The sequence below is a fragment of the Tamandua tetradactyla genome, chromosome 23 (genome assembly GCF_023851605.1).
Source record: "Tamandua tetradactyla isolate mTamTet1 chromosome 23, mTamTet1.pri, whole genome shotgun sequence".
NCBI classification, from domain to species: Eukaryota; Metazoa; Chordata; class Mammalia; order Pilosa; family Myrmecophagidae; genus Tamandua; species Tamandua tetradactyla.
The window spans coordinates 44,733,611-44,758,009 of record NC_135349.1 but is presented as its reverse complement, the minus strand read 5'-3'; the positions used below and the strand labels follow the sequence as shown (position 1 = coordinate 44,758,009).

Genomic DNA, 24,399 nt, shown 5'->3' with positions numbered 1-24,399 from the left:
CATACTGTATGGCAACTGTTGACTGCCCATCTGAATCTACAAGAATCTGTAGGCTACTTGGGGGGAAGAGTATTAGTCACTACTGATGTCCAGTGCCCAGAACTGCGCCTGGCACATAGCTGCTTAGTCAGTAAATTTTTGTTGACTGAATGAAGCAATGTGAACTACATTATATTCTCTTGAGTTAAATAGTTCCAGAAGGGTAGAGAGAGGAGCTTTGTAGCAACAATAATGGCCCCAAAGCTGCAAGAGATTGTGCGGCGTGATGACTGTGGGCACAAGCTCTGTGTTCAAACATGAAGTCCTCTGTTGATGAGCTTTGACTAGGACTAACTCTTTGAAAGCCTCTGTTTCCTCATCTGGTAGATGGAATTTTATCTCATTTGCTACTGTATCTGCAGTGACTGGGACAGGACTTGGTAGACAGGATATACTCAGTAGGTATTTGTTGAATGAATAAATAAATGCCCAGACCTGAGATTTTCTAGATATGCAAAATGAGTTTCCGTAGGAGGGACTGTGCCGTGATGGGTCACATGTGGTACCTCATGGATGAATTAATGCAGATGGCATTCTGAGAACCGGGTCTGGTAACACCCCCTCCTTGCCCCCTGCTCTTCCTCCCTGGCTGTCTGCCCAGCAGCCTGGAGAAGGCGTTTTGTGTTGGGACAGAAGGGATCAAAGCCTGAGCTGCCTTCCTGCTCCAGGTCCTTGGAAGACTGATGGCTATCCTGTGTGAGCTTGTAACAGCAGTGTGTTTGATAGGAGAGTCCCGCAGAACCTTTTCAAGTAATTCTTGACCCCCTTTCAAATGCCCAGCAGAGCAGCGTTTTGTGCTTGTAATGGGTTGTAATTACAGCCATTGTATGATGCTAGGTAAACTCTATTCTCTGCTGTCTTACCAGGTTAATTTTCCCCCCTTCTTCTTCATTGACCTTCCCATAATTGATCAAGCAAAAATAATCTCTGCAAGTGTCTGGTTTCACGGTGGCTTTGGCATTGATCCCCTGTGAGACCGGTAGAGTTGGGGAAGATCCAGTGCTCTGGTCAGGACTTGGCCGAGCTATGTGAGTTGCTTGGGAGGCAGCATTGCACGTGGGGGAGTTTATGAAAGCCAGCCCTGGCTGTGCCATACCTCTCTCTGTGGAAGCCTCATATAACACAAAGAGCATGGGTCTGGGGTGTCTACTGTTGCTGCTGCTTGTCATCTTTGTATGACCTTGGACAAGTTTTCTAACCTCGTTGGGACTCAGTTTTCTCTTTAATGGGAGCAACCCTAGCACCCAGCATGGCATCTAAGGCTGCTGTGTGCTGTTGTGCAGGTTGTTACCACACGAGGACATGTGGCTCTGGGGACCAGGGAGAATTGTATCCAGCTGTGTTCCATTTAACCAGCTGAGGCCCTGTGGAGCTGTGGCCACTCAGAAGGCACATCTTTTTCTTATTTGCACAAGAGCCTTTATCTGAGGCCTGATGGTGCTTGACATGTAGTAAGTACTCAGAAAACATTAACTGCTACTGTTCTTACATAGGAAGAGCCATTTATGGAGAAGATAGGTAAATGGATCAAAGGTATAGAGAAGGGAGTTGAACTTTGAATGGTAGACAGGATTTTAGGAGATGTGTGAGGCGGGGAGGCAAGGTGGAGGGGCAGAAGGCATTATCATTTGGTTAATGCTAGTCCTTCCTTTGCAATATCCCCTCCCCTTTCCTCCTCTTCCTCCCGTCTCTCCCCTGCTTGTATCTCTTGCCAAGGAAATAGAAGCCATTGAGGGATTTTTAAAAAACTTTTTACTACAGAGAAATGTGAATGTAGACAAGCAGTATAATGTACCTCTCTGTACCCATTACACAGCCCCACCAACCATCATCCCAAAGCCAGTCCTACCCAATACTTGTCCCCAACTATCTCTCTCTTCCATGTTATTTGAAACAAGTTGTAGAAATCATATTTTATTTGTAAACATCACTGAAGGTTTCTGTTTTTGTTTTTTGGTTAAGAGGATTTTAGAAAGGTTGTTTGAGCATCAGTTTGGAGGAGGGAAAGAAAGATAAGAGGGGACAGGACAGTGGTGGGAGGCGTGGTATTTGTCCAGGTAGAGATGTGGGTGCTTTGACAATGAGGATGGAGGGGAGAGGGCAGATCTGAGTGAGATTAAGGACATAGAATCCCCAGGAGTAGCCTGTACACTGGGGTTTTTCCTTGGTGCCTGAAAAAGCAGATGATATTGGCTAACATTCATGGAGTACCCCGTGCATGCCCAGCCCAGAGCTAAGCTCTTCCTATGTATGAATTTACTGAAACCTCACGAAAGCCCTGTGAAATTCACATTGTTATTCACCTCATTATGGACTGAGGTGCATGGTGCTGGAATCACTTGCCTGAAGCCACAGCCAGTTGGGGACAGGTGGGTTTTGCCGCCTAGTTACAGAGTCGATACTCTCAGCCATGTGGCAGCTCCCGGTGTTGCTCTAAAAAGATGGATGAGAGTTGATGGGAGCCTGCTTAAAAATCTTAACAGCTGCATAAATGCCTCTTCTCATCTTCCTCTCCTTGCGTGCATGCATCTTTCAGCAGAGGCTGAAACTCACTTTTTTTTTTCCCTCTCCCATTATTGCTCCCTTGTCTGGTGCAATGAAAGGCAGAAAGGCATCTGGTGTTTTATTACTGTCATTTCCATATATTTTGCCTTTGCTCTTTAAGGGCCATTAGTGGGAGACAAGAGAGACTAGGTGTTATCTTGGTTGTTAGCAGCTGCTGCTCCACGTGGCCTTTCTCTGTGGCTTGCTTTGTGTATTCTCCGAAAGGTCACACGTCACAAGAGATGAGAACCAAGGGACTGGCACTCAGTGGCTCCTGGCAGAGCTGTTACAGGTACCTAAACATTTGTTTCTCAAAGGCATGCCATTATTAATCGAGCTGTTGTTGGTGCTAAGTTTTTTTTTTTCTCCCTCTGCTAAACCATAATCTGGGCCAAATGTTTTGAAGTCTCCTCTCAAACTCAGCATTCCAAGCACAGAGGGGCTTGTTACAGAGGAGATTAAGGGAGCTGTTTTAAATGTGTAGTTATCACCAGGGTTTACTTGCAAGCCTGTACTTAGCTCAGCGGCTCAGCAGACAGAGCCCACACAGCATTACCTCGGTGCCACCTCAGGGGCTTTGATGAGCACCTCACTCAGGCATCTTCATGATGTGATGTTGAGGAGGCTCAGTCCCACAAAACCACAGCTCCTTTCTCATCAAGGCTGAGCAACCTCCTGGAGTCACCTCCCACCCCAGCAGAATTAAAACAAAAGATGGACTGGAAGGAAGAAAGAAGCTGGAGAGATTTGGAAGGCAGGAGACATAGGCCTTGGAGCTTTGGAATCAGACTGACTGCTCTCCTTGCAGACTGTATGACTTGGACAATTGCTTCGTCTTTCTGAGCCTTTGTTTCCTCATCTGCAAAATGGGGGTAAACCTGTACCTTCAAGACTTGTGTGTGTTAATGTTTACAATACCTAAGACAGTGCTTGATAGGTAGAAAGCACTCATTATGATTACTTAAGTATGGGTCACTGATACTGTAATCTGGAGGGTATTGGGAAGTTATTATTTCTTTGTTTCTTATGACAAACCTATTCAGTAGGGGGCCATATCCTCATTTAGGGATCAAAATTTAACAATGTGAAATTATTTGTTCAGGGTCACATAGCGGTGAGTAGACAGTATCTCAACTGGATTTAACCTACATGCTCCTCATTTTTGTACACCCCAACTGAGGTTTCTCCCCACTAGAGGGCTCCTTAGTATGGAACATTCAAAAGTTTTATCTGACAGTTTCCTGCAATGTCTTCATTTTGAAACTGATTTCCAAAATACCTTACATGAAGCAAGCACCATTTTGAAGAGCTTCATCATGGCTGCTAGGGAGCTTCTGGAATCTTTTCTGGGGGTTTCCTTTGGATTTTTAACCAGAACCCAGTAGGCCCTGCCATTGCCAAGGTTTTTGTTTACTCTGGGTGCCCCTTCCTTTACTGCTAGGTTCACACCCCAAGGGAACTGTTTGTAAACTGGATATGTTTGTAACTTTCATTCCATGGCCTGCTGATGACCATCACTCACTGTGGGCTGATAGTCCCTTTTCCTGAGGAGCTGGAAAGTAGGGCTCCTTACCTTTGGCTTGGCAGCTGAGATGATCTCAGCTCTGTGATCACCTCTTCCAGGCCCTCTGCTTTCCTGCCATCTTGTGCACACTGGCTCAGAATAAAGGTGATGGTCTAGGTATGAGGCAGGGGAGTCCATGGCTACGAGCATGGGTTTGGGAACTCACATCCCAGAGATGCTACTTACTTCCTGTGGTCTATGGACAAGTTGCTTCCCTTTCTGTGCCTCAGTTTCCTCATCTATAAAATTAGGGATAGTCATAGCACTTACTCTCCAGGAGAGTTGTAGAAACTGAATGAGGCAATTTATGAGGGTGCTCAGAGCAGTCCTGGTACGGTGAGTGTTCCATGTGTCTGACCCATGACTCTTGCCCTCCTTTGCCATCAGTACCTCTTGTGTGGGGAGAAAGTGTCAGTTGACAGAATGCCTCCCTTTTCCCATCTCCCATCTGCTTTGAGAGTCTCATGGCCCCAGGGGAGGAACAGAGAGCATTGAATTTGAAAGCAAAAATTTGCCTATTGACTTTGCCGCATTAAGGAATAAACTATATATGCTTAGACTGGTCAGTTAACTTCCCTAAGCCAAGTTTCCTCTACTTTCACATGGGCACAACACTTCTCCTCCTGGTTCATCTATCTATCACTTTCTAGAGCCATGTGATGGGAAGGGCATAGGTGTCAGAGCCATAATAATGGGGATCTAAATCTCATCTCTCACTCTTCAGCTCTGTGATCATGGACTCAGTGTCTGAGACTTGCCTTCCTCCTGTGGGAAATGGATGATAAGTGTCATGATTAAGTTCATGAGTCAGTTTAGCTGGAGTATGGTGTCTACCAACACTGGGCCTAATTGTTATCCTAATGGCATTTTGTAGATGAGATTAGCAACTGCAATCCCTTAACCTTAAGTAAAGAAGATTATCCTCCTGGAAGTGGGAAGCCTTCAACCAGTCAGTTGAAAGTCTTATCAGCAAGAACTGGTGGTGGTTCCAAAGGTCAGAAGAATTTCTGCCTCAAGATTCAACATCATTTCCTATTGTGATTTCCAGTCTGTCATCTTCCCTGAAGGAATTTGGACTTAAGACTTTAATATCACTTTCATCAGAATTTCCTACCTGTGGCCTGTCCTTTGGAATTCAGACTTGGTAGTCCCCACAATCCTGTGAGCCGCTTCCTTGAATGAATTTCTTAATCTATAGACCAATAGATTAGTTCTTTTTCTCTGGAGAACCCTTAGTGCCTTTGCCAAGGTTCTTGTTTACACTGGTTGCTCCCTCCTGCTAGATTCTCCCCAAGGAGGCTGTTGGTGAACTGGGAATGTTTGTAAATTTCCTTCCATGGCCTCCTGATGACCATCATTCACTGTGGGCTGACAGTGCCTTTTCCAGGGGAGCAGACAAATAAGGAACCTGTGTAAAAGCCCAGGGTCAAAGGAAGCAGTGGCAACTATAATATTTTAAGGACTTCCTGTCCATAGCCCTGTGTGATTGGTTAGGTCTAGATGTACATTACTTCAGTTAAAGCAGCTAATTCTCTTCATTTTCAAGTGTTCATTGACACTACACAAGAAAACCCAAAGTATACAAATGTCAGTAGCATCATCCTAGCTCTAAATGACTAACACCCAGCTTGGTTGGGAGCTGCTGGCACTGACCACTCCTTTCTCTTTATTCTTTATCTCCCTTAACCACTAGGAGGGGTTCAGCTTTCTGCCATACCCCAAGAGCTGTGAAGGGAGCGTATGGAGCATAGATGGGAGCCAGCAGAGTGTGGGTTCACATAACCATTGTCGCTTTCCAAGCTCTGCCGACCTCCTCCATAAGGTGGGTTTGCCCACCCAGCAGGATGGCTGCAGGGATTACACTAGCAGATGCAGGAAGTGTTTGTGAATCACCTGACATGTGGTTGGTGCTCTGTGTTAAGGCAGAGTGGGCACTGACTAGGTGGTATCTGCTTTTAATGAGGTAGGTATAGCAAGATAGTCGTCACAGAAGGATTCTAGATCCCTCCCTATAGCCAGTGTGAACTTTATAAACCTTATGTTCTGAGGCATCTGAATGGATGTTTTTTGGAGAGTTTTGGAGTGTTTGACCAGAAGAGCCTCAGCTGCTGTTGAAAGTCGGGGATGTCTTGAGTTAATTAATCAGGAAACATCTCATTAGTCAGTCAAAGGAGGGCAAAGCGTGATTTACATGAATGTGATTAGAAGAACATTCTGACACAAAAAGAACTGCCAACCTGTTTTTATTTTTATAATTTATAATCTTTTCATGATTTCACAGGTAATTATGATAATTCCTGGGATTTTTACAGGCAGAAAAGCTTTTTTTCACAGTTAGATTATTTTTGGATATCATCTTCCAGCTCTAAGTAGAAGGTCCAAGGTATCATCTTTCAAAGCCCAACTCAGAGGATACCTTAATGATGCTTCTGCTATTTTATATTCCAGGGACACCAAATAGGTGTCCTCTTGTAGGTCAGTGCACTTTCTTGAAGCAGGAGTGCAGTGATTGATTATTAATGTCTGTCCAGGGAGCTGTAGGAGAAAGTAGCTGAATCATGATTTATTGCCAGCCCACAGTTGTTGGGCATGTAGGTAGGTTCCAGTTAAATTCATGCTTTGAGCACATGTGCAAGTACAGGATCAGGGTAATTCCCCATCAGCGATTTGCCAAGCCGAAGGTGAATGGTTTTAAAAGTTGAATAGATAGTACCAGTTTTGGTTTGTTAATGCTGACAGAATGCAGTATACCGGAAATGGAGCAGCTTTTATAGAGGAAATTTATTAAGTTCTGAGTTTATAGTGTCAAGGCCATAAAAATGTCTGAACTAAGGCATCCATAGAAATATACCTTGACCCAAGAAAGGCCGATCTGGGAAGGCACGTGACTAGCTTTTGCTGGTCCTTTGGCTTCTGGTCTCAAACAGCTTCTCCAGGGGCATTTTCTTTTTACATGTTCAGATGTCTCTGTGTCAACTCTGAAGCTTTTTTCAAAAATGATTACCTCTTAAAAGACCCACCTGAAATGGGAGGAGACACATCTCCATGGAAACAGCTTAATCAAAGACCCAACCATATTGAATCAGGACTAAAGAACATGGCTCTTCTGGAGTACACAACAGTTTCAAACCAACAAAATACCAAATTGTTTTGTGACTTAAACTTCTTAAATATTTCCATCTTCTCTCCATCTTAAGGTATGAAACCAAAATGATAATCAATAAGCATTTGAACCTTATTAACTTAATAACTGATATGTTGTGCTTTCCAAGCATGACGTAGGAGCCACATCTATCAACCCACTCTTCTCCTTGGCTTGGGCCAGAATGTCTGTACAGCCTTGAAGAGCCAAGACTTTGGCCTCCCTTGGACTGGGTTTGAAGTCGTATCAGCCCTGGTTAGTGAATGCCTACCCAGTGTTGTTTTTTCCTTTGTCACTGTAGTTAGTGTTATCAAGTGACACCTCTTTCTTATTTATCCTTCTTTAGATTTATTCTTGATGAAAATATAACTACTAAAAATAGAAAGAAATATGTCAGACTCTCAAACTGGCCCTGAGCTTGGAAGTTACCAGGGCACTGTGAGTGCCTAGTGGTGACCTAGGGTGTGGGTCTCCCATAGGAGACTGTCCGCTTGATAGTGCCAAGTGACCCCTCAGTGTTGTACCTTGGAGGGGCCTCCCCTGACACCCAGTCTTCCCTCCATGCTGTCCTCTCTCACTGAGCTCTATCATGATTTGTCTGACCACAAGGATGGGGACTTCATGATTCCATGACAGGGAGACCTGTCCATCTGTTTCTCCTGTTCCCCGGCTCCTAGCATAATGCCTGCCAGGTAGTTAGTCATTCTGTTTGAGACGTTCTCACTTGAGGATGGTGAGTCTTTCCCCAGAGCTGTCCAAACTCCTCAGTCAGGTTATGTCCCTTTTCCATCAGGTTCGTACATCTCTGGAGATTTGCCTGTCCTTATACTCCTTCATGGCCTCTTTCTTGATTATCTAACCTGTGCATTAACGTTCGAAAGTATAACCAGCTCTCGTTCACGGAGCATCGAGCATGCACTAAACATGGTGCTGCATTTCATCCTCACAGTGGCCTAGTGAGGTAGAGACTTGTTTTTTAAATTGTGATCACATATGTAACGTACAATTTGTCATTTTAGTTACCTCTGAGTGTACAAGTCAGTGGCGTAAATTACCTTTACAATGTTGTGCTCCCATTACCGCCATCTATTAATAAAGCATTTTCACCACCAAAAACTAAAACTCTGAAACCATTAAGCAGTAACTCCTCATCCCTGTTCCCCTTCTAATCTGCTCTCTGTCTCTGTGAATTTACCTATTCCAGGTATTTCATGTAAGTGCAGTTATACACTGTTTATCCTTTTTCATCTGGCTTCTTTCACTATTCATAATGTTTGCAAGGCTCTTCCATGTTGTGACATATATCAGTGCTTCATTTCTTTCTATGGCTGAATAATATTCCATTGTATAGATATAGAGGTGGGTATGTTTTTGTTTTTGTTTTTTTAAAAACCTCATATTCTAGATGAATTACCTCCAGCTCATAGAGGTTAAATGCCTTGTCCAGAGTGCACTAATAGTAAGTCATTAAGCCTAATTCTGTCTCACGTCAAACTGAGCCCTTAACCATCTGTCTCAAGGGCTGCTATGTTTTTGCATATGCAGTTTCCTTTGCTGTATATGCGTTTTACCCTTTTGTCTACGGGGTGACTTCCTAGAACTTGGCCTCTTTATGGGACAACCAAGACCTGTTGGGCTGGTGTGACGTTAGTAAAAAGCCAAGAGGGAGTTGGGTGGGATGGGCAGTGGAGCTGGGGCCAGAGTTTGGAGGAGTTTGTATTTTATTCTTAGGGCACTGGGACACATTGAGGGTTTTAAACAGAGGGTGACGACATCAGATGTTACTTTAGGAAGGTCACTCTGGCTGCTTGGCAGAGAATGGATTGGAAGGTACATATTCTCTTTCTGTCCTATTCCCAGCAATTCTCTTTTGCTGTTTGAAATAAAGAGTGATGGTCAGATGAGATCTGTAAGTATCCTCAAAGCCTAATAGAAATTGTAGCAGGCAATGGTTGTGCAGCCTAGTTTTATTTTTATGGTAATGAGAACTGTTCGTGATCTCTGATGCTTCTTCTGCGGCTCTCTCTGAGTCTTGAATTTATTTCTAGTTATACTATGTTTGGAAATAATTATTTGAGGAATAGTAAGCTCAGTATAGTTTATGTAAGATGAAAGCTGTCTACATCAAAGGTTGTATGCAGGGATATGTAATGTGAAAATTCAGAACTTAGTAATGAACATCTTAGTTTTAATGGTTGCTAGAAATTATTTCATCAGATTTTGTTTTCTAAGTTCCATCTGATTTTTTCCCTCTTCAGGATTTTGACAGTTCGTGATAAATGCATTATGAAGCCTGGATGTTTAGATGTTTTATGCGTTAATGGAAATCGTTTTAGCACTCAGGCTCCCAGCACAAACAAAACAAAAACAAAGCCAAACAAAAAACCTGCTCTGCTTTGGAAGTGTCAGTGGCATTTATTTAAAACTCACATTTTGTGGGACACATTAGCAGGTAGTTAGCAGAAATATTGGCAGTTGTATATTTCTTGCTTATTGCCTGGTAAATGGATTCACAGCCCTGAGGAAGCTCATGGAGTGTTTATGTGGCTTCCCTGTAGAGAATTTGGACAGGCATTATTAGCAATATTGTGTTTGTTTGTTAAAGGCCAAATGAAGATCAACTTAAGCTTTAGTCACACAATAGGAATAAGGCAACTGGGGTGTATTAATTTTTGGTGTGTACAAAGAAAAAAGCCAGTTAAACGGCTCAGTGACTTTTCTTCCTTTGTTAATTGCATGGTGTATGCAGGATCTTTTGTGCCATTTTCACTTTGCATTTCAGGTTTGAAAGGAAGAGTCGCCTCTGGGACAGAGGGGTTGCCCTTTCACTGCAGATTCACAGAGCAATTTAGTAGCATAATCGAGATTACAGTTGGGAGCCTGACAAATATGTTGATTGCAGAATGCCTCTCTTTAGTTTCAGGTGGAGAATTTAAATTCTTTTAAAGAGTCTGAGTGGTTTCCCTCACCAATAAATGAGTGTTCATTCTTAGAAAACCTAAAACTATGGAAAAGTACAGAGAATGGGAAGAAAACATAGTCCTTTGATTAATGTTAATATCTTGGTGTATTTCTTTCTGCACCTTTTACTATTTATATAGCATATTAAAGAAAAAGAGGGCTCTCCCTTATTCCTCCTGAGACGTCAAGGCTGAACTTATTGACATTTTTTTTTCCCCACGAAGATACCCTATATACCACCTTTATTCTGAAAATATGCTTTCTGTCTCAATTAGAATACTTATTGCTAGTGGTCTGATATTTATGCGTTACATGTAGTGTGATAAGTGCCTGGGGAGTCAGAAGTGCAAGAGGGGTGGTTTCTTGGGAAGAGCAGGGGGACAGAGTTTGGTGAGGGTCTGCTCCACCTCTACATTCTGGGAGTCTTCTATTTAAGATGATTGCAAGATTCTTCATTCAGAGTATCTGAAGAACATGGCAGGATTGGATCTTTGATTTCTTTAAAATGTTATTTATTGTTGAATTTTAGGCCTAAAAAGAAATGAAGTTCTGATACATGCTATAACATGGATGAACCTTGAAAACATGCTGAGTGCAATAAACAGGGCATATAAAGACAAATGTTGTATAATTCCACTTATATGAAATACTAGTGTAGTGAATTGATAGAGGCAGAAAGTAAGTTAGAGATTACCAGGGGCTAGGGGTAGAAGGGCAGGGGGAGTTGTTGTTTGATAGATATAGAGTGTTTCTAAATTGTAGAAATTTTGAAATTAAAAGAAAATTATGATTGAATAGATTTTTTTATTTAACCATTTAAAGTGAACAATTCAGTGACATTTATTTAGTACATTCACAAGGTTGTACAATTATCACTGCTATCTAGTTCCAGAACATTTTCATCACCCCAAAAGTAAACCTCATACTCACTAGGCAGTCATTCCCATTTCTTCTTGCCCCAAGCCCCTGGCAACCACTAATCTGCTTGCTGTCTCCATGGAGTTACCTATTCTGATATTTTATATAAATGGAATTGTATAATATCCAGCCTTTGGTGTCTGACTTCTTTCACTTGCATAATGTTTTCAAGGTTTATTCAAGTTACAGCATATATCAGTACTGAATTTGATTTTAACCCCCAACCAGATCACTCTTGAAATCAGAGAAATTACCATATATTTTAAATACATATTTGTGCCTTTTAAAAGTTACAGTTGTCACTGTGTGCATCAATCCCAGCCTTATAGCCATCTTTATTTATATTTATTTGGGATCAGCCAAGAGTATCAAGTACATTTGTAAAATTCACAGTAGCTTTAAGTGACCTGCCATCCTTAGCTTGGGCTCATGGGGTGGTAGGACTGTAGCTCACTGCCCAGTGTTAGGAGCCAGAGCTCTAGAGTCAGGTGTGCTGGGGTTTGAACCCAACTCTGCTCTTTATTAGCTAAGTCACCTTAAGCAAGCTGCTTAAACTTGTGAGACATTTTCCCCTTTTCTATAAGTTGGAAATAAAACTACACACTTTATAGAGCTACTGTGATGATGAAACGAGATAGTCCTAGAAAATTTTTATCCCAACATAGAATGAACAGTGACTAAAGGCTAACTTGCTACTACAGTTGGATCTCACCACCACCACCACCACCATCATCATCTTCAGTGAGGCTCTGGTACAACTAGATTAGAAAGAAAGCCTTTGCTAGAATGATGTTCACTGATAAAGAATAAAAGTCAGAAATCCAAAAATAAACCAGTGTAGCCATATTCTGATGTGTAGACTGTTGATTCTGAAGTGTTAAGATCAACCAAGTAAAAACCTTATTCTTCTACTGACAGAGGACCTCTTTTGTTGCTCTGATGTGGCCCCTCTTACTCTAAGCTCAACTCTGCAAGGAAAGTCATTACCTTCCCCCCTAGTAGGACATGACATCATCCATGGGTGAGAGTCTTTCTGGCAGCCTGGGATATGACTCCCAGGGATGAACCTGGCCCTGGCACCATGGGATTGGCAATGCCTTTCTGACCAAAAGGGGGAAAAGTATCAAATAAGGTATCAGTGGCTGAGAGAGTTCTAACAGAGTTGAGAAGCTACTGTGGAGGCTATTCTTATGCAAGCTTCAGCTAGATATTGCTGTTTATCGTGGTTCACCAAACCCCAGATCAAAACCATCCCTGCCAACCCTAAAGAAAACCTGGGGCTCTGAGATTCTACAAAGGTTCCATGTACTATGATTACTTTGCAGAAGCGTACAACCTCCAGATGGGTTCCTAGGCCAGTTAAGTCCTGAAACCCGCAGGGACCAGCCTCTCTAGAACATCAACTAATTCCATTCCCATACCCTATATTATCCATAGCCCTTTCCAACATGAAAAAGTTAGAATGGACATAGCCCAAATGCCCCTGAAAATTGAGAGAAAGATCAAAGGAGAAGGTGGAGATATAACAGAGAAGATAGGATTTAACAAAGATATATGATTGCTGAATCATTATATTGATATTTCTTTTTTTTTGCATGGGCATGCGCAGGGAATCGAACCAGGGTCTCTGGCATGGCAGGTGAGAATTTTGCTACTGAGCCACCATTGCACCACCCTGATATTTCTTTTAATCTCCAATGTCTTGAAGCAGCCAGAAGAAAAAACCTAAAATTGTAGAACTGTAACCTAGACCAAACCCTGAAGTCTGTTCTATGACTAATTGTTGTGGTGTGCATTGAAGTTTATTGCTTTTTTTGTATATATGTTGTTTTTCACAATAAAAATAAAACCTTGTTCTACTTATAGGTGGATTTACATGTGCTTCTTGGGTCAAATAGCAAGGCCACCCCATCGTTGTTTCCACCCCAAACAGCCTGCCAAGACCCAGCTGCAAATCATCAGGAAGGAGGGTCTGGTGAAGGTGGGGCAAGCCACGGGGGACAGTCTGCCTCTGAGCCTCAGTATTTGGTGTTTGTGTGTTGCAGGTGGCCGAGATGCATGGCGAGCTGATCGAATTCAACGAGCGCTTGCACAGGGCCCTCGTGGCCAGGGAGGCCCTGGTGTCACAGATGAGACAAGAGCTCATCGATCTCCGGGGGCCAGTGAGTACTTGCACGGGATGGTCTCTTCCTTCCCCTTCTATTGCTCTCCCTGTCTCTTCACCTGCCCCTACTGCCACCACCCCACTGTTTTTTATCTTTTAATTATTGGCAATGTCAGGGTTTAGAAAAGTACAGAGACTAAATGAATGACCATCCATGTACCCACCATCTAGATTTTACCTATGTTAAGCTTTACCAAATTTGCTTTTTTGGGGGAGGGTTAAAATGATAAATAATGTTACAAATTTTACCAAAGCCCTATTTCCCTATTTCCCATCCCCCATTCCCACCTAGATAATCTCTATTCTGAAATTGGTGTAAAGCCTTCACCTCCCTGTGTTTATACTTTACTACCTAGATCAGTTTCCATTAGCAATAGACAGTCTTGGCACTTTGTTCTAAACTTTTCCTTATGGGGTGTCTCTGAAAATCTGTTTGCCATTTTTTACATTTTGTTTTGTTTTGAATTCAGTGTTACGGTTTGAGATGTATCCCACATAGTCTTAGAGTAGGTCTTCTCCACTGCAACACTGTTGACATTTTTGGCTGCATAATTCTTTGTTTTGGGGCTGTCCTCTGCATTGTAGAATGTTTAGCAGCATCCCTAGCCTCTAGCTACTCAGTGCCAGTAGCCCTCCCCCACTTCATTGTGACAGTCAAAATTGTCACCAGACATTCCAAATGTCCTGTTTGAGAACCCCACTCATCTAGTTCATTCACTTTCTTTGCTCTTTAGTTCTTTTTTGAATGCAATACCACAAACGGTTTTAATCCATCCTTGTATTCATAGGCATTCTGGTTATTTCCAGAATTTAGCTATTATTAACTGTGGTGCCATGAACGTTTTAATACTTACCTCTTGTTCACATGTAAAATAGTTTCTTCATTTCAAAACTTTTCAAAAGTTTATGTAAAATGTTAAATACTGTCTTATTTTCCCAAGGCTGCTGTATCAAATACCTATGGTGGGTTACCTTGAACAATAGGGATTTATTGCCTCAGTTTTGGAGGCAAGAAGTCCAACTTCAGGGTAGAGCTGACTTTCTCCCAGAGTTTGTCACATTCCATCACATGGTGATGTCTCTTTCCTTGTCTGGTCCTCTGGTTTCCACTAACTTCTGACTTCTCCCAAGTTACTCCTTCTAAATTTCCTTTGCCTGTAAGGGCTCTGATCATATGGATGAAGGCCTGCCCTGATTCAGTTTGGCCTCATCTAACTGGGATCTTCAGAGATCCTGTTTACAAATGAGTTGAGCTAATAAAATCTCCATAGGTCCTATTTGTGAATGGATCCACACCCACAATTACGTAAAAGAATGTGGATGAAGACTTGAACATGTCTTTTCTGGGATGCATGATTCAATCCACAACAAATACCCAATGTAGGCAGATGGATGTAAAACACTTTATGAAAGCATTGTCAAGTTGAACTATTATTGAGCTCAGCCAATCTTGTTTCAAGTCACCTCATTCATTTCCCCCTTCTGTATTATTTTTAATCAAATCCTGAGTATTATTTCACCGTTAGACATGTTGGTATATATTTCTAAGAAATAGGAAAACATAAATCTAATACTATTATCATTCTCCCTGTGCTGATTTGAAAGGAAGTATGCCCCCTAAGAAAAGCCATGTTTTAATATAAATCCCATTTCATAAAGGTAGAATAATCTCTATTCAATACTGTATGTTTGAAACTGATGAGATCATCTCCCGGGATGATGTGATTTAGTCAAGAGTGGTTGTTAAACTGGATTAAGGGACGACATGCTTCCACCCATTTGTGTGGGTCTTGATTAGTTTCTGAAGTCCTGTAAAAGAGGAAACATTTTGGAGAAAGAGATTCAGAGAGATTCGGAGAGAGCAACACTACGAAGCAGAGTTCACCAGCCAGCGACCTTTGGAGATGAAGAAGGAAAACGCCTCCCGGGGAGCTTCATGAAACAGGAAGCCAGGAGAGAAAGCTAGCAGATGACACTATATTTGCCGTGTGCCCTTCCAGATGAGAGAGAAGCCCTGACTGTGTTCGCCATATGTCTTCTCACTTGAGAGAGAAACCCTGAACTTCATCAGCCTTCTTGAACCAAGGTATCTTTCCCTGGATGCCTCAGATTGGACATTTCTATAGACTTGTTTTAATTGGGACATTTTCCCGGCCTTACAACTGTAGACCAGCAACTTATTAAATTCCCCTTGTTAAAAGCCGTTCCATTTCTGGTATATTGCAGTCCGGCAGCTAGCAAACTAGAACACTCCCATTACCAGTCATTCCTTTATATCATCAAGTATCTACTCAGTGCTCACATTCTTAATTGTCTCATAATTTTATAGGTTTTTGAATCACGATCCACATGAGGGCCATGTGTTCAATATGTTTATATGTTTCTTATATTTCTTTTAATCTGTAGAGCCCTCCTTTATCTTTTTCTGTCACTAGTTTCTTCGTGTCTTGTTTATTGAAGGCTCTAGGTCAATTTTAACCACTTGGATTTTCCTGACTGCATACCTCTGGTGTTATTTGACATCTTCCTCTGTTGTTCCCTGTATTTCCTTGAATTGGCATGTGTCTTAGAGGCTTGGACTCAGGCTTAGTTTTGTTGATAACATAGCTCTATTGTAATCATGGTGTTTTCCATCAGGAGCTACATAATGTCTGCTTTTCTCTCTTACGATAACAGCAACCATTTATTATCACTTCTTAGATCTGTTACACAAATGTTTCCTCAAGTCAATGTGGGGATGGTATCTTAAATTTTACTGTGTATTGCCCTATTCAAAGTAAAAGCACCTATTTACAATACGTCTGTTGGTGTCTAAGCAGTTCTGTTTCTCCACTTCCCTGACAAACCTTTTAAGTGTGAAATGAATTTAATAGCTTTCTCCAATTACAGGTGAGTTAGACTTTAATTTTCTGATTGGCTACCAAGATACACAGGAGGGGCAGTCATAGGATACATGTTTCTGTTTCCACAGGGAGAAATTGTAAGGAACATAGGGTTTCTGGACTCAAACAGTTCCAAAAACCTGCAGGATAAGTTCCATTAGATTTCAAAGTCTGAAAGTCATTTATCCTCGGGGCTTTAGAAAGTGGCAGTCCCACCCTTTCCAAGAGCGTAAACAGCAGCCCCACTCTCTCCAAATGCAACCTTAAGGGCACTGGGGAGACCAGCTTTTTCTTGACTCCATCCTCTCCAAATATCCCAGCAGCACCCACGATCTTTCCCATCTCTGGGGCACACGCTCAACCCCTCCAGAACAATGTGGTGGCACCAATGCTCTCTCCAGTCCCCAAGGAATGTGCTCCGCCTTCTCTGAAGCCTGGGGCACTGAAATTGCTGCCCTCTGCCTTTGGGGCAAACTGACACTCTCCAAGTGCGTGGGTAGGTCTGCTCTCCTGGCTTGAGGTTTCTTGGCTTCAGACCTTAATGTCCATGGTTCTGCCTCTGAAGTTATTTTTCCTTCAATTTCTACCTTTTCTGTGCCTTTTAGTCCAGACTGGCAGTGGTTCCTTTTATACAGATCCCGTAATACTCTTGTTAGTTTTCTATGTAGGAGGCAAGAATCAAAACCATCAGACTATAGGACTTTCCACAGATCCTTCCTGGATAACTTCATCTCCAATCCTGGCTTGTCCTGTAATGGCTGACTGCTTCCATGTTTGGTTAAGTACTCATGTGGGACACCATTCTCTTGGGTCTCCCTTTTCTGGAAACTCAGAATTTTCCAGACCATCAGTTTCTGGTTTCTTCATACCTAAGAGTTCAGTTCTCAACTATTTCTTTCCTCTCTCCTTTCACTATAAGCTGCAAGGAGAAACCTGGCTGCACTTTCCACATTTAATTTGAAATCTCTTCTGCTAAGTATCCCAGTTCATGGCTTTTAAAATCTGCTTTCCATCCAAAACCAATAGTCAATTTTGCCAGATTCTTTGCCACTTTAAAACAAGGACTGCCTTCCTTCCAGATTGTAATAACATGTGCATCATTTCTGTCTAAGGCCTTATCAGAGGTCTCTTTAGAATTCGCGTATCTACCAACAGTCTCTTCAAAGTATTCTTGGCCTTCTCTATCAAGTTCCTCAGAACTCTTCCAGAATCTTCCCCTAATCCATTTAATTAGCATAAAGTTGTTCATAGTATCCTGTTATTACCTCCTTTATTTCTGTGAGGTCAGTAGTTATGTCTCCTCTTCCATTTCTGATCTTATTTATTTGCATCCTCTCTCTTCTTCTTTTTGTCAATCTTGCTAAGGGCCCATCAATCTTATTGATTTTCTCATAGAACCAACTTCTGGTCTTATTGATTTTCTCTATTGTTTTCATGTTTTCAATTTCATTTATTTCTGCTCTAATCTTTGTTATTTCTTTCCTTTTGCTTGCTTTGGGATTAGTTTGCTGTTCTTTCTCCAGTTCTTCCAAGTGGACAGTTAATTCCTGCATTTTTGCCTTTTCTTCTTTTCTGATATAGGCATTTAGGGCAATAAATTTCCCTCTTAGCACTGCCTTTGCTGCGTCCCATAAGTTTTGATATGTTGTGTTTTCATTTTCATTCGCCTCGAGGTATTTGCTAATTTCTCTAGCAATTTCTTCTTTGACCCAGTCGTTGTTTAAGAGTGTGTTGTTGAGCCTCCACGTATTTGTGAATTTTCTGGCACTCCGCCTATTATTGATTTCCAACTTCATTCCTTTATGATCCGAGAAAGTGTTGTGTATGATTTCAATCTTTTTAAATTTGTTAAGACTTGCTTTGTGACCCAGCATATGGTCTATCTTTGAGAATGATCCATGAGCACTTGAGAAAAAGGTGTATCCTGCTGATGTGGGATGTAATGTCCTATAAATGTGTTAAGTCTAGCTCATTTATAGTGATATTCAGATTCTTTATTTCTTTATTGATCCTCTGTCTAGATGTTCTGTCCATTGATGAGAGTGGTGAATTGAAGTCTCCAACTATTATGGTATCTGTGTCTATCTCCCTTTTCAGTGTTTGCAGTGTATTCCTCACGTATTTTGGGGCGTTCTGGTTCGGTGCGTAAATATTTATGATTGTTATGTCTTCTTGTTTAATTGTTCCTTTTATTAGTATATAGTGTCCTTCTTTGTCTCTTTTAACTGTTTTACATTTGAAGTCTAATTTGTTGGATATTAGTATAGCCACTCCTGCTCTTTTCTGGTTGTTATTTGCATGAAATATCTTTTCCCAACCTTTCACTTTCAACCTATGTTTATCTTTGGGTCTAAGATGTGTTTCCTGTAGACAGCATATAGAAGGATCCTGTTTTTTAATCCATTCTGCCAATCTATGTCTTTTGATTGGGGAATTCATTCCATTAACATTTAGTGTTATTACTGTTTGGATAATATTTTCCTCTACCATTTTTCCTTTTGTATTATATATATCATATCTGATTTTCCTTCTTTCTACACTCTTCTCCATACCTCTCTCTTCTGTCTTTTTGTATCTGACTCTAGTGCTCCCTTTAGTATTTCTTGCAGAGCTGGTCTCTTGGTCACAAATTCTCTCAGTGACTTTTTGTCTGAGAATGTTTTAATTTCTCCCTCATTTTTGAAGGATAATTTTACTGGATATAGGAGTCTTGGTTGGCAGTTTTTCTCTTTTAGTAATTTAAATATATCATCCCACTGTCTTCTAGCTTCCATGGTTTCTGCTGAGAAATCTACACATAGTCTTATTGGGTTTCCCTTGTATGTGATGGATTGTTTTTCTCTTGCTGCTTTCAAGATCCTCTCTTTCTCTTTGACCTCTGACATTCTAACTAGTAAGTGTCTTGGAGAACGCCTGTTTGGGTCTAATCTCTTTGGGGTGCGCTGCACTTCTTGGATCTGTAATTTTAGGTCTTTCATAAGAGTTGGGAAATTTTCAGTGATAATTTCTTCCATTAGTTTTTCTCTTCTTTTTCCCTTCTCTTCTCCTTCTGGGACACCCACAACATGTATATTTGTGCGGTTCATATTGTCCTTGAGTTCCCTGATACCCTATTCAAATTTTTCCGTTCTTTTCCCGATAGTTTCTGTTTGTTTTTGGAATTCAGATGTTCCATCCTCCAAATCACTAATTCTATCTTCTGTCTCTTTAAATCTGTCATTGTAGGTATCCATTGTTTTTTCCATCTTTTCTACTGTATCCTTCACTTCCATAAGTTCTGTGATTTGTTTTTTCAGTTTTTCTATTTCTTCTTTTTGTTCAGCCCATGTCTTCTTCATGTCCTCCCTCAATTTATCGATTTCATTTTTGAAGAGGTTTTCCATTTCTGTTCGTATATTCAGCATTAGTTGTCTCAGCTCCTGTATATCATTTGAACTATTGGTTTGTTCCTTTGACTGGGCCATATTCTCAATCTTCTGAGCGTGGACCGTTATCTTCTGCTGCTGGCATCTGGGCATTTAGTCAGATTTCCCTGGGTGTTGGATCCAACAAGGTTGTAAGAGATTTTCTGTGAAATCTCTGGGTTCTGTTTTTCTTATCCTGTCCAGTAGGTGGCGCTTGTGGCACACGTTTGTCTCACGTGTTTGGAAGGGATCCCCCCGGTCACCGTTTTCAGCGGCCTGGGGATTTCCGATTCAATTCTCTCAGTTTGTTAGGGGGGCCGCGCGTGGTGGGGGCGTCAGCTGCCGTGGCTTGAGGGGACCCTGTGGCTCCTTTATTAATTTCCCTATTGGTGTTTGGTTGGACCCAGTCCCTGCCACTGTCGGAAATTCCCTCCTCTCCCTGGAGGGGTGTCGGTTGCCGGCTGCAGCGGGCCCGGGGAATTCGCCACCGGACCAGAAAGCCGCCCGTGGGGGAGGGGCGTCGGTCACAGACCGCCGCGGCCTGGGGAATTCGCCACCGGACCAGGAAGCCGCCCGCGGGGGAGGGCCACCGCGGCTTGGGTAGCCCTCTGATCCGAGACTCGTAGCTGGTCCAGGAAGCCGCCCGCAAAAGAGGGGCGCCGGCCGCCGCGACTTGGGAAATTTGCCTCTCCGAGACTCTCAGCCGGCCCGGGAAGGAGGGAGAGAGGAGCTCCGGCCACCACAGCTGCCGCTGCTCGGGGAGTCACGCGCCACTCGGGGATCTCACTGCAGCCGAGTCTCGCAGTCAGACTAGCCAGTCCAGACTGGGGTACGCTGTGTGTCCATTCCCTGCCGTGGCCCCGGGAGCTGTTCTGCACTGTTTCTGTTCACCTAGTAGTTGCTCTGGAGGAGGAACTAAGACGCACGTACCTTACTAAGCCGCCATCTTGGCCCCCCCTAATCCATTTAAAAACATGTTTGGTATTTGCAAACTACAGCAGCACCCCACTTCTCCAGTACCAAAATCTGTTTTAGTTTGTAAGCTGCCAGAATATAATATACCAGAAATGGAGTGGCTTTTGTTTGATTGTTTTTGGTATGTTGTGTGGTGGGGGTCACATTTCATTCTATTTCCATGTGAGTATTATTGCAGCACCATTTGTTGAAATTTTAGGGGGGGGGGAGGGGAGGATAGTGCCTGACCTAGAAATCGAAACTACTGCTTGGCAGGTGAGAATTGTACCACTGAGCTACCCTTGCATCCCTCCAGAATGGCTTTTTAAAGGGGAATTTATTAAGTTGCAAGTTTACAGTTCTAAGACCATGAAAATGTCCAAATTAAGGCATGCAGAGAAAGATATCTTTAACTCCAAAGAAAGGGCTGATGAAGTTCAGGGTTTCCTCTGTCAGCTGGGAGGGCATATGGCGACAAAATCTACTAGCTTTCTGTCCTCATTTCATATGGCTTCCCCTGGGGCATTTTCCTTCTGCATCTCTAGAGATGTTTGGCTTTGTGGGCTCTGTTGGTTCTGTGGGCTCTGCCCACAATTTCCAAGATGGGTCTCTCTTACAGGTCTAGTAAGCAACCCCACCTTGAATGGGTGGAGACACATCTCTATGGAAACCATCTAGCCAAGAGTTACCACCCACAGTTGGGTGGGTCACATCTCCATGGAAACAATAAAAAAGATCCCGCCCAGTAATATGGAATGAGGATTAAAGAAAATGGTTTTTCTGGGGTACACGATGGTTTCAAATCGGCACACCTTCCCTGATTCCTTACAGATACAGAACTTGGTGCAAGTCTTTGTGGACTTCTTTAATTAGGGGAATGTTGGTTTCCCTGAGTGAGAGCACATTAAAGAAGAAGCCTCTGTTGTGTACTAAGAATCCTTTGAGGGAGGTGGCAGCACCTCTGTAAGTCAGCTGAAGCTCAGAGAGGCTCAGTGCAAGGACATAGTGGAGCCTGAATTCCAACTCAAATTTGATTATCTCTTTTCTTTTCCTATGCTACTCCAACTCCAAAGACTTGCAGGGAGCATGGGTGACGGGGGTCCTTTCTGTCATTCAGGCCGTTCTGAGCAAGGTCCTAATGGTCCTCTGCAGTGGCCTTCCAAGCAGTGTGCCCATGAAAGACTTGTGCAGTGTCTCATCTGGCTCCTTTCAGCACATCTGTATCCCCTGTGGAGACCAGGAAATTCTGGTTCTGACCTGTTTCCCACTGTAAGCAAGGCAAATCTACCCCCTGTGCCTGCGCAACTCTAAGGGTGCCAGCCTATTCCAGGGCCTGCTTTACAGAAAGAGTAGCTGAGGGGGCAGGCGTGAACCAGGTAGCGGTCCTTCCCCTAGGGACGGATTCAGTTTGAATCCTGATGGAGTCTTTGTAATTCCTTTATGCTGCATTTTCACTGAGAAAATTAGGCATATTATTCTCATTGTGCATAATAAAAACAAACTAGCTAGTATAAATTAATAACTCTTGATATGAATAGCTAACATTGATTAATTGTTATCTGCCAAAAACTTGGCTAAATACTTTTGAGGTATTACTGGTTCATTAATCCTCACCAGCCCTAGCAACATTTACTCTTTTAATTCCTATTTTATATAATAGGAAAGCCAGGCTCAGAAGTGAAATAATTCATCCGCACAGTGAGAAGTCGCAGATCTGAGTCTGTCTGACTTGAAGACTGTTTTTTGTTTCGTTTTTTTTTTTAACAATTGAAAAATATAAAAAGTTTTGGTCTCTTGACGAACATTATAAACATGCTAAAAAATAAAGTAGTAAAAAGGAGCATTTAATGAAAAAAAATCCCCCTCCTACTTCTGGACCCCTAGTTTCTCTCTCTAGAGCCGTTAATTGTTACTAGTCTTTGGTTTATTTTATCAGATATGATCAATGCCTTGTAAGCTACACACATGCCTCCACATTTTAATAACTAGTAGCCTGCTGTATTCCCTGCTCTGTATATTTCTCTTCCCCCACTTAATAAAATACTCTAGAAATCTCTTTATTTTTGCTTTACATGTAGATCTGCATCATTCTTTTTAATAACTACATCATATTCCCTTGAATTGCCAAGACCGTCGTTTGTTTAGTCAGGCTCCTTGATGGATTTCGAGTTGTTTCTCATTTTTGTTTTTATGACAGTATTAGAATAACATCCTTGTGAAATTCCATGTTCACAATGGAAGGTTGTCTGGCAGTCCATGGAACTTAGGCTAGGTGAAGACCCAGAGTTCTTCCCATACAGGATTCCTGGGACATTGGGAAGGGCTACTGACTACTCCCAACTTCCTCAACTTCTTGTGAGAAAATCTTTCCAGAAGGCCAGTATCCTTCAGGAGCTCCTGAGTTTTCATGTTTCTACAATGTATCAGGTGTATATCAGGTTATCACCTTCCTTCTCTCATTTAATTTTGAAGACTACCCTGGGAATCAGGTTGGGTTTATTATCCCCTCTTATAAATATGGCACCTGAGAAGCAGAAGGGTTTAGGTCCTGCGGGACTTCCCATTACACTCCAGCACAGTGCTTGGCCCCCAGCCACATGATTTTCTTCCTGTTCATGTCCCTTGTTTCCTCCCACCACAGGGCCTTTGCTTCAACTGTTCCCTCTGCCTGGAGTAATGCTCTGGGCCTAGGTAACTCATCACGTCCTCTGGCAAGCCTTCTTGCTGATGTGACAGGGTTATATTCTCCATGTTGAGTATGATGTTTATATGTATCCCTCCCTCCCTCTCTTAATGTAATTTTACATTGACTTATCATTGATCAGTGTCTGTCTCCCTCTCCACAATGGCAAATTCCTGTCTCTTTTTGCTCCCTTTGTATCCTGGTGATAGCCTACAGTACATACTCAGTAAATGACGGTTGGCTGATCATGAGTAAGTGAAGGAAGGAATGGTTATCAAAGAAAGTAAGTGGTGGAGTCCAGGGGTCCATCCGATATGTAAGCCCCTTTTCTCTCTATGCTTTGCTCTCTTTTATTTCAAGTCTGTAGCATTCAGGACAGTGACATCCATTGGCATGGAGGTAGCTCTAATTTCCCCCTTTCCTGAGGCCAGGTTGTGATGGCCACAAGGAAGGAAAGAGTAAAACTGTCATTAAGGACCTGAAGGCTGTTGAGGAGGGCTGGCTATTCTGGAATGGTTGGGTTGGCAGTGGCCTCAAGGGGAAACCCATGACCTTGTCATTATTGCCTTAGGCCCACTCTGGTGTCCCCTGAGTCAGACAGCCAGGCAGCAGGAAGGAGTAGTTTCAAGCTCAGGCTAGGATTCGGAGCCACTGCCTCCTTTTTATTGTCAGAGGCATCTGTGTTGGGCATCTCGGCCTCTTCATCCTTCACTTCCTTTTGGCTTGTCTCTCTGATGACACTGGATTAAACTTCTTTCCAGATCATCAAATATTTAAGTGACTCAAGATGAAGACTGTGTCTCCTTTGCTTGCAAACCTCGATTTCCTCTTTTCCCAAGTGAGGAATAAACATGGCACTAGCCTCCTTGGGCAGTTTGATAGAATACTGCCAGTTGAGTGATAGAAAGGACCCTGAGTAGGTGCTCAGTAAATGTATGCTAAGTGTTAACTTCATTTCCATAGGGCAGAAGATGATAGCATTAACCAAAATAATAATAAAACTTTGGAGCAGGACGGTCCTTTCAGTGGTATCTTTTTTTGTAATATTATAGATTTTTAAACTAAGTCACTTATTTTAAAGAGAAGGAATTGGGGATTAAGGGTTGAATTTTTGTCTTTCTTTTTTTTTTGAATGTAAGTATTT

General features: G+C 42.3%; 1 protein-coding gene across 6 annotated transcripts in view; it reads left to right on the top strand.

Annotated features, from left to right (window-relative positions):
- The window catches only part of SNX29 (sorting nexin 29), a 669,987-nt gene that overhangs the window by 409,175 nt on the left and 236,413 nt on the right, over positions 1 to 24,399 (top strand). For all 6 annotated transcript variants that reach the window (XM_077141767.1, XM_077141762.1, XM_077141768.1 and 3 more), the window contains one exon: positions 13,214 to 13,330. In XM_077141767.1, coding sequence (XP_076997882.1) covers positions 13,214 to 13,330 — 117 coding nt within the window. The remainder of the gene's footprint in view (positions 1 to 13,213; positions 13,331 to 24,399) is intronic.